Source organism: Chroicocephalus ridibundus, chromosome 4 (genome assembly GCF_963924245.1).
Source record: "Chroicocephalus ridibundus chromosome 4, bChrRid1.1, whole genome shotgun sequence".
Lineage (NCBI taxonomy): Eukaryota > Metazoa > Chordata > Aves > Charadriiformes > Laridae > Chroicocephalus > Chroicocephalus ridibundus.
Window position 1 is genome coordinate 16009646 of NC_086287.1, and position 13147 is coordinate 16022792.

General features: G+C 37.5%; 1 protein-coding gene across 1 annotated transcript in view; it reads left to right on the forward strand.

The window, feature by feature from the left end:
- The window catches only part of NUCB2 (nucleobindin 2), a 31208-nt gene extending 18812 nt beyond the window's left edge, over window positions 1-12396 (forward strand). Inside the window, exons 6-13 of the mRNA XM_063332322.1 lie at window positions 198-383; window positions 1035-1125; window positions 2690-2748; window positions 4271-4363; window positions 5406-5495; window positions 6078-6248; window positions 6587-6668; window positions 8514-12396. Coding sequence (XP_063188392.1) covers window positions 198-383; window positions 1035-1125; window positions 2690-2748; window positions 4271-4363; window positions 5406-5495; window positions 6078-6248; window positions 6587-6668; window positions 8514-8626 — 885 coding nt within the window. The 3' untranslated portion in view covers window positions 8627-12396. The remainder of the gene's footprint in view (window positions 1-197; window positions 384-1034; window positions 1126-2689; window positions 2749-4270; window positions 4364-5405; window positions 5496-6077; window positions 6249-6586; window positions 6669-8513) is intronic.
- The last annotated feature ends 751 nt before the right edge of the window (window positions 12397-13147 follow it).

Sequence of the window (13147 nt, forward strand, 5' to 3'; positions counted from 1 at the left end):
AACAAAGTGAGGAGGGTTGTCTTTGCATCACTGTCATGTGAAAGGAAACCATCGACTAGTCTACCTCATGTTTAAAAGCACAATGGCAATATGGCCAGCCTTGCCTACAGATCTGAACAATACAGTGTTTTTAATGTCATATGTGTTAACATAATTGTGTGGCATAATCATATGTCCACATATGTCTGTATTTTTAGGCTACAAGTGACTTGGAAAACTATGATAAGACCCGCCATGAGGAGTTTAAAAAATACGAGATGATGAAAGAACATGAAAGGAGAGAGTATTTAAAAACACTGGATGAAGAAAAGAGGCAGCGAGAAGAATCCAAATTTGAGGAGATGAAGAAAAAACATGGAGATCACCCTAAAGTTCACCATCCTGTAAGGCCACAGTCTGTTCTTACATGATTAGGTGGAAGGTTTTCTTTCCAGAGAGAAAAAAATGATGAAGAGAAGGGTATATCTTGTTTGCTCTCAGTATTTGCCTCTTCTCATTCACATAGGAGCAGAGCGTGGGAACAGTGTTGAGAGCATTACAAAACCCACTATATATATACCCCCATTTTTTCTGTAGAAGTATGCTATTTGCTGGCAGAGTTAATATTTACAAAGAAGCTAAAACTCAAGAGGAAGAAGCCAGAATGGTATTCAAAACTGCAGGGATGCCTTCACGATATGCCTGACTTGCAAGGGACTCTGTCACAGCACAGTTTTCCTCTAGAAAAGGCAAACTAATTTAACTCCCTTCAGCTATTGTTTCTATACGAGTATGGGTGCCCATTACTGATTATTACACGTGTTCCTTTCCTCAGAATATGTATTTCCTTGACACTCGCTCTTTCCCTGGGCCTTTCTGTCTAATAAAAGTATTAGACCTGACCAAAGGGGAATTAAAGAAAATTCCACTGATTCCATTTGCAACATGACTAATCAGAAAATAAATCCTTTCAGAGAAACTGTAATGCAAAGGTAATGCAGAAAAATTACACTTAATAATTTTTTTAATAGTTTTTCTTTGTAACCAATCTATAGGGAAGCAAAGATCAGCTGAAAGAGGTGTGGGAAGAAGCAGATGGACTAGATCCTAATGAATTTGACCCCAAAACATTTTTCAAACTACACGGTAAGAGGTTTAGTTTAATTTAATAAACAAGTGAAGTGACTTTCTGTTACCTTACCTGAGGGAAAGTTTGTCTTAACACTAGCATAAAGTCTTATATCTCAAACAATTTGGATTAATCTGAAGAATATGGAAGAGATAATATTTGTGTTATTATTTGTAAGTTTACTGCAAAGTTTTAAATGGGGTTTAAAAGTTAAAAACAGGGTTTTGTTTAACTACTCATAAAATCGTACAGGTAATAACCATTAGTGGTTGCTCAGGGAAATATGGGTACTCAGAGGGCTGTCCATAACTATAACTTTGCTTACGCACACACTAGGAATAAACGCTCAGAGGTGTTTGTGGGAAAACCTGCTTTCTCATCATCTCTGCTGTTAAGTGCCAGACTCTCCTTATCTTTGCAGCGGTCATAGAAGTGCCAAGCCTCTTCAAAAGTTGCAAGATTCCCTCAATAAAACGAAAACCACAATGACCCCCAATCCTCCCTCTATATTTCTGAGCAGCATGCAGCTAGAAACAATAAAATAGTAGCAGAGAGGAGGATGCATGTCAATGGGCATTTTGCTTTAAATGTGATTGTATAAATATGTAACCTTATATCCTGATGTTGTTAAATGCTTCATAATAAAGTACCCTTAAGCAGATCCTGCCTGGCACTGGCCTGTGAAGAGTTGAACAGTACACAGAATTTGACTAGTCACAAAGATGATAATTTAACTGAAGAAAAGTGCTCTAGCTTGAGTCTGAACTTTTATCTTGGTTTATAAAATATATAAATATGTATTATAGTTATTAAACCTTATTTCTTCTTTATAGAAAGAGATCTTGAAAGATAATTTTCTGAAAATTTTTGGTAGCTTTTTTGTGCAAATCTTACCAAAACAGAAATAGCTGAAACAACCTTTTACCTTAGAGCTTAGTATATAAAAAGCTTTGAAGCAATTAAATAAAAATATTGCATAATAACACTCATTTGAAGTAGACATTGTCTTTCAGTTTCAGAGGTAGTGTAACAATATTCAGAGTAGAATGTAGGATAAGAGATGGATCATTAGTTATCAAGTATTCTTATCTTTGCATTTGTCATGAAAATTCATTTTATGGCGATCTCACGTGCTGCATATTTACATAGGTGTTCACATAATTCTTTAGGTTTTTTGGGGAGTTATACTGTTGGTTAACAAAGCTTTTCTACAGATTTTTGTTGCTCCTGAATCTATTTACAAGTTTGGTTGATAAATTGGGGCAACTTGTTCTCAGCAATATTTTTTGGCAATTGCACTCTGCGCCATCCTGTCGTGACCTACTTCTTCAGTTTGCTAATCTAAGAAGTAGGGAAATTGCTCTAGACTTGTCCAACCAACCAAAAATGGCAATACAGTACAGCCAGTGCCTGCTAAAAACCTAAACAGAAAAAATGACCTATGTAACCAGCATCTTGTTAAATGAGGTTTTTAATCCACGTGAGATGTGTATGCTGATACTTACTTAACTCATCGAGAACTATTACATGTATTACTTTCTGTACATACTCAACTTTTATTTTCAACGTTTCTTTTTGTAGATGTCAATAATGATGGTTTCCTGGATGAGCAAGAATTAGAAGCCCTATTTACTAAAGAGGTAAAGAAAAAATAGTTCAAAAACTTAACTTTTTTCAGTAAGTGGTTAGAGGGATTTCTGTACTCTTTCCAAGTATATCTGGGGGCTTTGGACTACAAATTAGAGTATTCATGCCAAGTTTTCTGCATTGTTAATGTTTCTACAAAAGTGTAAAAATATATCAGCAGTGAAAATAAAGTAGCTGAAGCACAGGACTCAGGCACCAGAGATCTAGTGCTCATGTATTTCTCTGCCACAGGCTTGTTTGAGATTTTGTAATTAATCTGCAGGATAGCTATACCTGTATAAATTGCAATGTAGAGAGCTGCAGTCATACTAGGTGCAGCCTGGTAGAGTTTCTGAAGCTGGGTATCTGTGATCATTCAGTGCTATCTAAAGTCATAAGACTTGTTGAGAGAAGAAGGGTCACGCTTGTGCATATTAGCTGAAAGACAGCACATTGTGGAAGCAGCTACAGAAATTTCACGTATTTCGTATCTAGCTAGTTTGGAGGACATGGACATCCGATAAAGTAGACAGGCTCTTAGTTTCTTGAAGCCTTGCTTTATTGTCTGTGAAAAAATGCAACTATTAGTACTTCTTTGCCTCCCAAAGGGATAATGATAGCCATGTACTGAAATTCTACAGTGATGGGAATTGCAGAATCAATAAGTAAACAAAGGGCCTTGGTCTTCATTTTTTCAGTAGGTTCTGTTCTGGTATAGCAGAAAAACAGCCCTAAACTTCCCATTCAAAGATCCAGTACTGTGGCTGTCAATATGTAGTCCTACATTTTTTTCTAAGTTTCATAGGTCAGGGAGGAAAAGTGCTATATAATGTATATAGAAGCTTATAAATTCAAACTACTGTACATTTTTGAATAGATTAATTTTGGAAACACAGATTTCTATCAGTACTTTGCCATAATCCTCTCAATAATACAATGAAGATATATGGCAGTCTTTTTTGACAGATTTGTCCCACCATTTTGCAATTTTGTAGTTTAAAAATAAATAGTCTGGGGCCTTAAAATTACCTATGGCTAAGCAAGCAAAGCTTAAAGACTAAGAAAGATAAGTAGAAGCAAATAAGCATAAACTCACCAGAAAGACATTATGCAAGAAGAGAAGTGGACCTTTAAATTAAAGCACTCAGTTTGTCCGGTGATATCCTGAATGCTTACAGGGTCATCTGCATGCTCTGGTAAAAAAGCTACTCTCTCCTGTTCCAGAAACCACGTGGAAACTCTTGTCTGCTTTGAATCGAACATAGGATCAGACTATGCATGCTGAGGTCAATTTTACTTTAATGTCCACAGTGCTAAATTATAACAGACCACATGAATTAACTGAAAATGTCATTCTTAGCAATGAAAGGCTCACTTGTTTCTTAAATACTATGCTAAGAGAGGAGAATTACACACACTCTCACTCTATGGTAAAAATGGTGAACTCAACATCTCACACTACTGTTTCAAATATGCTCTGTCATTTGAATGAGCAGCCCTTTCTCCAAACTAACATTTGCTAATTTTGAATTTCAGCTAGAAAAAGTTTACGATCCCAAAAATGAAGAGGATGACATGGTTGAAATGGAAGAAGAAAGGCTCAGAATGAGAGAACATGTAATGAATGAGGTGGGGACTGATGTTTAGTAGAGCTGCTGATTTCCTTCTATGTTCAAGAAATACAGTCCTCCTAACATGAAGGGTTGTCCAAGTACAGCAGAAAGGGACGACCTGACACACTGAACGCTCTTTGTGCTGGGATTCACATAAAGTTACAACTCTCAAGTCCTGCCCCCATATTCTGATGTAAATGCCTGCTGGCAATTTTTTATTTAAGAAGTTCTAGGGAAGAAATTGTGCTGTAGCTTCCCGTATTTTGCAGGTACTGAGATTCAGTAGAAATTCCCTGTGACTTTTGTGTCAAACAGGGAAGACTGTAAATGTGCTTTTGCACTTGGCAAATGGGTAAGATTGAGGTGTGAGAAGAGGGAGTAGAGAATGTCGTCTTTCATTTGGCTCCCCTTTGTCCCTTCAGAAGGGGGCTCAGAGCTCAAGGTGTCACCTATGACAGTGAATACCTTTACTAGTTCTGATAGGTTTTCAGCTCAGGAGACTGAGGAAAGGGAAGATGATGTTTTGAACCGTTGTGTTTTTCAATGATATCTTTTCTGTGTTCAAATATGTTCCTTAAGCTTGAGGAACAGAGCAAGCCTGGTCTCTTAGTCATAAAGGGAGGCGTTTCCTCCCTTCCCCTTAAGGATTCTGACGCAACTCAGTTAGGGTTCTTTTTATGTTTTAAAACCTCCCTATCCAATAGTGGAGATTACTCTGACTCACAGTTATGAAACTATTACCAGAAAGCTATAAAACGTTTTTCTCAAAAAAATCATGCGTGCTATGATTAGCATTGGGGCTGTGACCACAAATAATGTTTTCAATGAAGCCAGTGGATTGTGAAGTAAAATGTGAGGATTTACTTTTTATTTCCATTTTTGTTAAGCTATATGAGCTTATGTGAGAGGTTTTCAGAAGATGTTGCAGGCACTGCCTTCAAAATGGGACAGTTTAAAAACAAAACGTTTGTATTTGAGGACAATTGCATTAGGAAATTAAACATTAGCTCCACCAAAACCCATCGTTTAGGTTGAGTTTAATTTTTTGCTTCAACTAGGTTGACATCAACAAGGACCGGCTAGTGACTTTGGAAGAGTTTCTGCGAGCTACAGAGAAAAAAGAATTTTTGGAGCCAGATAGCTGGGAGGTAATGAGAATGTGTTCCAAGTGCAACATACTGCACTGTTACCATCACTCTAACCAGGAAACCAAATGGCATGTCTCTGACCTTTGCTTTTTTTTCAGTCCTGTTTTGGTATGCATGTGGTTAAGCGCCTTAGCTGTATGTAATGTACAAAATGTAGCAGATAATGTAATGCAGATGTAATCTTTATGGTCCACACACAAACAGAAAAGGTCTTGCGCCACCCTGTGGATTCTAGAAGAGTTTTTCCCACGTGCTTTTCAAACAGAAAATGGACATTTTGTTTATGAATCACTTTAAAGGGAAGATAAGAGCTCAGCTGGAAGCAAGAGGATTTCTTTCTGTCCTTCCCCTAAATCTATGGTAGAATTTTGCTGAGAAAATATCTGAGAAACAGCTATTTTGCTGTTTCTTACAGCGATTGTACTAACCCTTTACAGTGTCATGTCTGGGTATTTTGATGAAAATTCTGAGAGTTATTCAGTGAACTGTACAATTCAGCTAATAATAATTTAAATGGGAAGATAATAAAAATAAATATTCATTCCTGCCTAAATATTCACGTTTATATCTATTTTCTTGCAGACACTAGATCAACAGCAGCTCTTCACTGAGGACGAGCTGAAGGAATTTGAAAGTCACATTTCTCAGCAGGAAGATGAACTTAGAAAGAAGGCAGAAGATCTTCAGAAGCAGAAGGAAGAGCTACAAAGGCAGCATGACCAGCTTCAGGCTCAGAAACAAGAGCTTCAGCAGGTACACTTATGAGAATAGAATCTCCCCCCCCCTCCCCCCCCAGTCTTCTATATCCTTATATGTGTGACAGGTCATGACAATTTTCAGCTCTGGAGCATTTTTTACCTTGATTTCTCATATGAGTCCCAGCTGAATTCTAAACTAATGGTACCACAGCAAAACACAATCAATTATTCAGGTTTATAGCAAACGATGCAAGCGTATCAACTCAGTAGTATACCCATTAACAAAGACTTTAAATAATGACTGCAAAATTTGTTTTAAGGGTGTTTATTTATGTCACATCAGAGAAAGTTGACAGAATTAAGTTTTTCAACTGGTGTTTTATTTTTCACCAGGTTGTAAAACAGATGGAACAAAAGAAACTACAGCAAGGAAATCCTCCCGCGGGACCAGCTGGAGAACTGAAATTCCAACCCCGTATGTATCTTTTTGTGTAGATACAGAAACTTTAAAATAAGATCTCCAAGTCATTAAAGCTATATCTTCTGTTTAAACTGTAATATAATGTGGTTTTAATGATCTCTGTAGAGAGATTTACTAAACTGTCTTTAAGACGGAAGTATAACGCTGCTAAAGTATTCCTGAGATCTCAATGCTTTTAAGTCCATACTAAAAAAGCAGTTCTAACAGTTCTAACTCAAGGCATCCAATGGGCAGAGGAGGAGGATGGTGTTGTGCCTATCAGACTAAAAATACTGAGATCTAGGATATCTAGGATTTCTGAGCATCCAGAGAAGAATAGAGGCATACAAATGACCAAGTCTGTCCAATGTTCTATGGCTGCATTACCAGTCTCAAACTGCGGAACAAATCAAAGTGTTTAAATGCTTTCAACAAGTGTATCCTTTGTGGCCAATTTACCAGCAGCTGGGAACAACATGACATGACAAGTTAGTTTTAGACAGTGTGAATGACCAATTGCTTCAACACCCTCAGAAGAAGATAGTGTCATAATAAATCGTTGCATATGCTCATTGGTGGCAACAAAACAGCCAGGTATATATTAGCACTTCTTACTCGTAACACATTGTCCATGGGTTTTTTGTGCTTTAAAGGGGCTCTGCTCTCCCATGCATCCTAACTTTGCTTTTTCTCCCCCTCTAGAAAGGTTGAAACTAATCTGCCTGTATTGGCTTCCATGTTCATGTGCTAACATTATTAGTAGATCTCAAGAACTTCTTGACATTCATCTCAAACATAACACTTCAGACTATATCCAGGCAGCCTTTTGAATACTGGAAGCTCTTAACTGCTCCTGCAGGGCCAGCAGCGGGATTTCAAACTTTAAACGCTATATTCAGTGATTACAGCTTACTTTGTTGAGTACCCTGAAATTCTATCCCTAAGCCACTCAGTTCTGTGAAAAGAAATAATGACATTTTGGTACCAATTTAACTTTGTCTTTCATTTGCTTCAAAACTGCCTGTGGGTAATTCCATTTTATGATCCTTAGTTCTGAGAGCCTCGGTTCCCCTTACCTTCAGAAAAAACATCATGTGTAATAGCGGATGCCCTGGGAGTTGGACTAATGATACATCTTTTGATACTGGCAATATTGTAGCATATACTGTTCTTAACACATACATTATTTTACGTAAAAACTTTTTGCAAAGTCGTTTTATCAGGTGTCATAAGAATTCATTATATCAGCCAGAACTAGTCACTACTCATTCACGGATTTAAGGAGGTCCAAGTAGACAATATTTCTAATCTGTAGGCTATTGGAGCTACTAAGAGTAATTTAAGGAAAAAAAGAAAATCACAAAAATGCAGCTGCAAGTTCTGAAATTGTCAGCAAACTATGAACATTAGTATTATTCAAAGGTAGCCAAAGCGATAATGCTGCAAGTATTGTACACAGTAAGGAGTAAATACAGGAGCAAGTTGGTTTTGTTTTGTTTTTGTTTTTTTTTTTTTTTTTTGCAAGCTTCCTGTATTGGGATTAAAAGTTTCATAAACGCGTAATATATTTCAGAAAGAACAACCTCCAAATAACCAATGTGTTTTGTAAGTGAAAATACTTCACAGGAACCACTAATAATTTAAGAGGAAACTCTGAATATTGTAACAATGCAGTCTATTGGGTAATCTCAATCCATTGTAATTGTTAGTAACATACAAAATTCTTGATCCCGCTTACAAACAAAAAACCAGAAGGTTTTGTTTGATTGTCCCTACACTAGAAACTTTCCTTTAGAGACTTTTCACATTTGCGGCCAACTTAAATGAGAAGTTACAAATGGTTTCATTCTTGTTTTACAGCTGGGGAACACAAAGTTGGAGATGCACCAAAACATCCTGCGGGAGGTGATCAGCCTTTACCACCAGGACATGTCCAAGAACCAGCTGCTAGAACTGATCAAGTTCACCCTTAACCACTCGTGCCTCAACTTTATAGCATCTTTATTATCTGGGGTGGGGGGGGGGGGAGGGCAGGAAATCAGAGTGCAACATGAACTCTCCACTTTCTTCCTCAGATTGTAAAATCATTGGGAATGTTAGAGGTAAAGTATCAATCAGATTTGAATCATAAATTAAACTAATTTTCTCCTTAATGCATCAGTGAGAAATACAACAAGGGGATTATTTAGAGGCTATAATGGAGGAGGGAATTAATGGAACTATTAATACTAAAGGTTTTTATGGCTAGGGGACTGAGCTGTTGAACTCTTCTCTTACAAAAAGGGGAGGAGATGTCTGCTATTCTGTGTTTAGGCACAAATCGTAATCTTCTCAGAGAGGAAGCAGGGAACTGGCCTGAATGTCAAGTTAGGTCTAGTTTTATGTAGAAACTCTTTCCAGAAATGCTGAGAAGCAAAATATGGGGAAACGAAGACCATAGATAAAGGCCTACCATTTCCAGCACTCCCAAACCCTTTCTTCTTTGAGACCAAATAAAAATCAGACTCCTAATTCTTCATCACAGAAAATTTGCACTTTCTAAAAACTAAATATAGCAAAGAATTACGTGGAACAGTGAATATTTTTCATGTTTACAGAAGCCTAAGAATTTCACTGTAAGCCTTCAAAAGGAATACTGTATTTCTGGTGTATTGATCTGAACCGTCCTCCTTGTTGAGATTAATTCTGTGTAGCAGTTGATTACTCAACTGGCTCTTGGGACAGTACTTTTGTCCCTGTTTCTTTCATCAGGTGCCAGCTGATCTCAAAATTTTGCATGTTATTAGGTAAGCTTTTTATGTTGATGGAAGTATTGTGCAAAACAGAGCAAGACTCATTGTCTTTTTCTGTACAGATTATCCTACCTCCTATGATAATACCAGATTTTTCAAAATGCACCACAAGCTCTTCTCAGACATGAATCTTTGACTTAAGAGCCTCACTATTAACTCTTACTCATCTTTCAGCAGTTGGTGTAAGTTTAAGAAGTGTTCTAAAACAGGGGTGCTACTTGATTGTATTATTTTGGTATTGAACCAGGATAGGTCCCTAATATTGTAAGCCAAGATTTTACAAGAATAAGTTAATTTTCCTGTGGGTTTTACTGTAATGTTGAAAAGTCGTGTGATTGTCCTTGCTTGTCACGCATTTCAGACTGAAAGTGTCCTAAAGTGTAAACCCTGCATGGGTTTTTTTGTTTGCTTGGGTTTTTGTGTGTGTTTTTTTTTTAAACCTGCATTGTTCTGATTGTATAATGCTGGCTTTGAAGTGATACACACACACACACCCCTTCGCAAGTATCCTTTGCATTTCCTTCCTGTTCTATGGCTAACTATTGACAGTGTCATTAAAAAAGATCATTTGGGGTTTGAGCAAAGAAACAGAGGCAAGGCTGTGTTACAGAAAGACGTTCCTTTCAGAATAAGACTTGAATATTTTAGGCAAAGTCAAAAAAGCCAGGAGGCAATTACTGACATTTTGTATTGATGTTTGTGAAGTTTCTCACTCTGAAGAGCTTTGATTGATTGAAGCTAGGCATATTCCTTCCATGTTTAAGGCTTCTTTCATTAGGACTGCACACATTCTTGTTCTCCACACAATATAATAGAATTCACTGCCCGAACAGAGTAGGTTTCCTTATCTGTTTCATCGTATTAGTTGTCATGTCACATTTCCTTCATACCACTCAAACAATTGGACTTCATTTACCTCTCTTTTTTTTTTTTTTTTTCTTCTTTACACCAGTGGTTAACATTTTAATTTAGTTTCCAAAACTAGTGTCTCTCCACTGTTCTTTATTTCCATGCATTTCTAACATCAGTTTGATTATGTCTTTGTCACGCAATTAAAATACCTTTCAACAACTTAATCTGTTTGCTAAGAGGCCCAGACATAGTTACAGCTACATCCAAACTAACAGAGTTTCTCAATGCACAGCCCTGGCTTTGGGGATGTAGCCTGATAATGGGTAACAGAGCAAGGAGGGAAACAAAGGGGGAATTATTCGCACATCATGGAAAAGGTGAGGGGAAATATTTTTTGTGTTCTCCCCATCCCATGTGAAACTTTACAGAGGACAAATGATACAGCCACAGATGTTTGTAGAAAATCAAGGACTGAAACCTTTGGTGTGAAGGCATTTCTACCATACAAATCATTCCTTCAGGCTACACCTGCCTCTTAACAGATGTCATTATATGTAATTACATGCTTTGTAATGTCATTGTAATGTAATGTAACACTCAAGCTTTGGTTTCAGTGCAACCTCTTACATTTTGATTGTAAGATCCTGACTCTCCCTGCTGTTGGAGATGGGCATTATATCCCCCTTATTTACTTTGAAACATCCAGAGTTCTGTAAAGAACTATTGTAACTTGGGTGCTGAACTCAGCTTCTGCACGCCACGGTGTAGTGAGCATCAGTGGTGACTCTGAGGAAGCCACTTGTGAGAAGCCAGAGTTTTCACTTGTCATTTCATCATGAGTTAGCATTAGCAAAAGTTCCTTGTTTTCCATTTCAACTAGCCACTGAGGTGCGTTCAGTGTAAAACGGTGCACATCTTTCAGTTGCTATCTGATACCTAAATGTTATTCTTGTCACTGCTAATTTAATTAGTAGCTTGCAGTTTAGCAGTATATTACAGACTTTCTGTTCATTTTTTAGAAGTGGAAACAAGCAGGTTTTTTAACCTTAGAATTGGTGGTTGGGTTTATCTCTAACAATAATCAAGGTTTAGTCAAACTGATAATTATTTGCCCTAAATTATGTGGGAGCAAGAGCCTCAGTCCTCAAAAATGCTTAAGTTATTGAACTCCTACTGAACACATCTTAGGTTTGTTGCCTGATCGTTTTTGAGATGAGCGCCCAAATTACAACTTCATTCTCATCCACTCAATTCAAAAATCTCGTATGTGTGGGTACCTGTATCGCGTGTCCACAGAGGTAGCAAGGACTGAGTGAATGTTCTTTCGAAAGATGGTCTGTCAGGTCTGGGATACCGACAATGTTCGCCCAATACTGTGCATCTCATCCTCATCTGTAGACGAAGCATATCGTTCTTCAGGCCCAGGCTAAAAGAGGTCTCCGTCTGAGCGTAATTGAATCACCAAACTATTTTTGTGGATCAATCCTGAAGCGTGGTTGAAATAAGAGTTATCTCACTGTGAAGAACATCTGCCTTAGAGGTTATGCAATGTACTGAAGTCATGCTTACACATGAAGTGTTTAGCAAATTTGTTGCTTTTTAATGTCTTTGTTGTTTTCTATGCTGATGTGTTCTTTTAATTGGGTTCTCTCTTCCATAAAAGAGGCTAAAAGTATTAGCTGCTAAAAGCATGTTTCTACCATGGTACTCATTTCTCAGGAGCTTTTTAAAGTTGAAAAAAAATTATTAAACTAAGCTTACAGCTAAATGAGGAAGTGGAAAACTATAATCACAGATAAATAAGGGACTGGAATATCATAGGCACCAGTACTTTCACCTCTACTCTGCTTTTCATTTAGGAGGTGATTACGAGAAAACTGAATGTAACTTCATACAGACACCAGTTCCAAGACAAAGATGCAGAAATTTGGTTTTGTACTTGGCTGAGATTTCCGTAGGAGGATGAAGGGGTAAGATTTGGTCAGTGTTGTACAAATTCATATCCTCCAGTGCAATATATGTAGGATAAAGAAAAAAAAGCCCCGCTCTGTACTTTGTATAGATTAGTTTTTAACTGGATTAAACTGAAACTCAGCGCAGTGACAGACGTCTAATGTTTTATTTTAAGTGGGTGGGAAAGAGGTGGGTTTAGATCTCATCTATAGGCACAACTTTGTGTTTCCACTTAGAGGCCCTTCCTGTTTGCCATCCGCATTTTGCTTTCTGGAAAGATGTAAGAAGGAATTTCGAAAAAGAGATAAGTATCTTGTGTTCTTTCCTGGCACCAGCTGCCTCACTGCAATAGCTATTCAGTAATGAGGTACTTGAATACTCAGTTTTTTATATTCATAAAAATGCAAAACTAATTAAAATGCTACTGCACGAGCATTACAAACTCTTGGCAACATGACACACTTCCCTAACTTGTTCAAATTCAAAACAGAAATCCCAGAGAAGGTGAAGCACCCACAGGTTTAGTAACAGATTTTGCTATAGGTCGTTTTCTCTTTGCTTACGGATTTTGCCTTCAAAGCCAGGTGTCAGCATGGCTGTGTCAGCATGTCTCTTGGGGAGATCCACAGGACATGAGACCATATCCAGCCACATTAGGTTTTACCATTTTGTAAATGTATCTTGATTAAGAAAAATTTGATGTATGGTGGCATTTTCTGAAGAAGTGAACCTCTGAATTACGGATTGTCCTTTTGTAATTTATCCAGAAGTAGGCAGCAGATGCCAGGAGCTGTCACAAAAAGGTTGGCCCCAAAAGTACCTTCTTGTTTACATCCTCAAATATCTGTTACTTACTGAAATTAAGAGGTAGTTGGACCAAGGTAGTAAATGAGAATC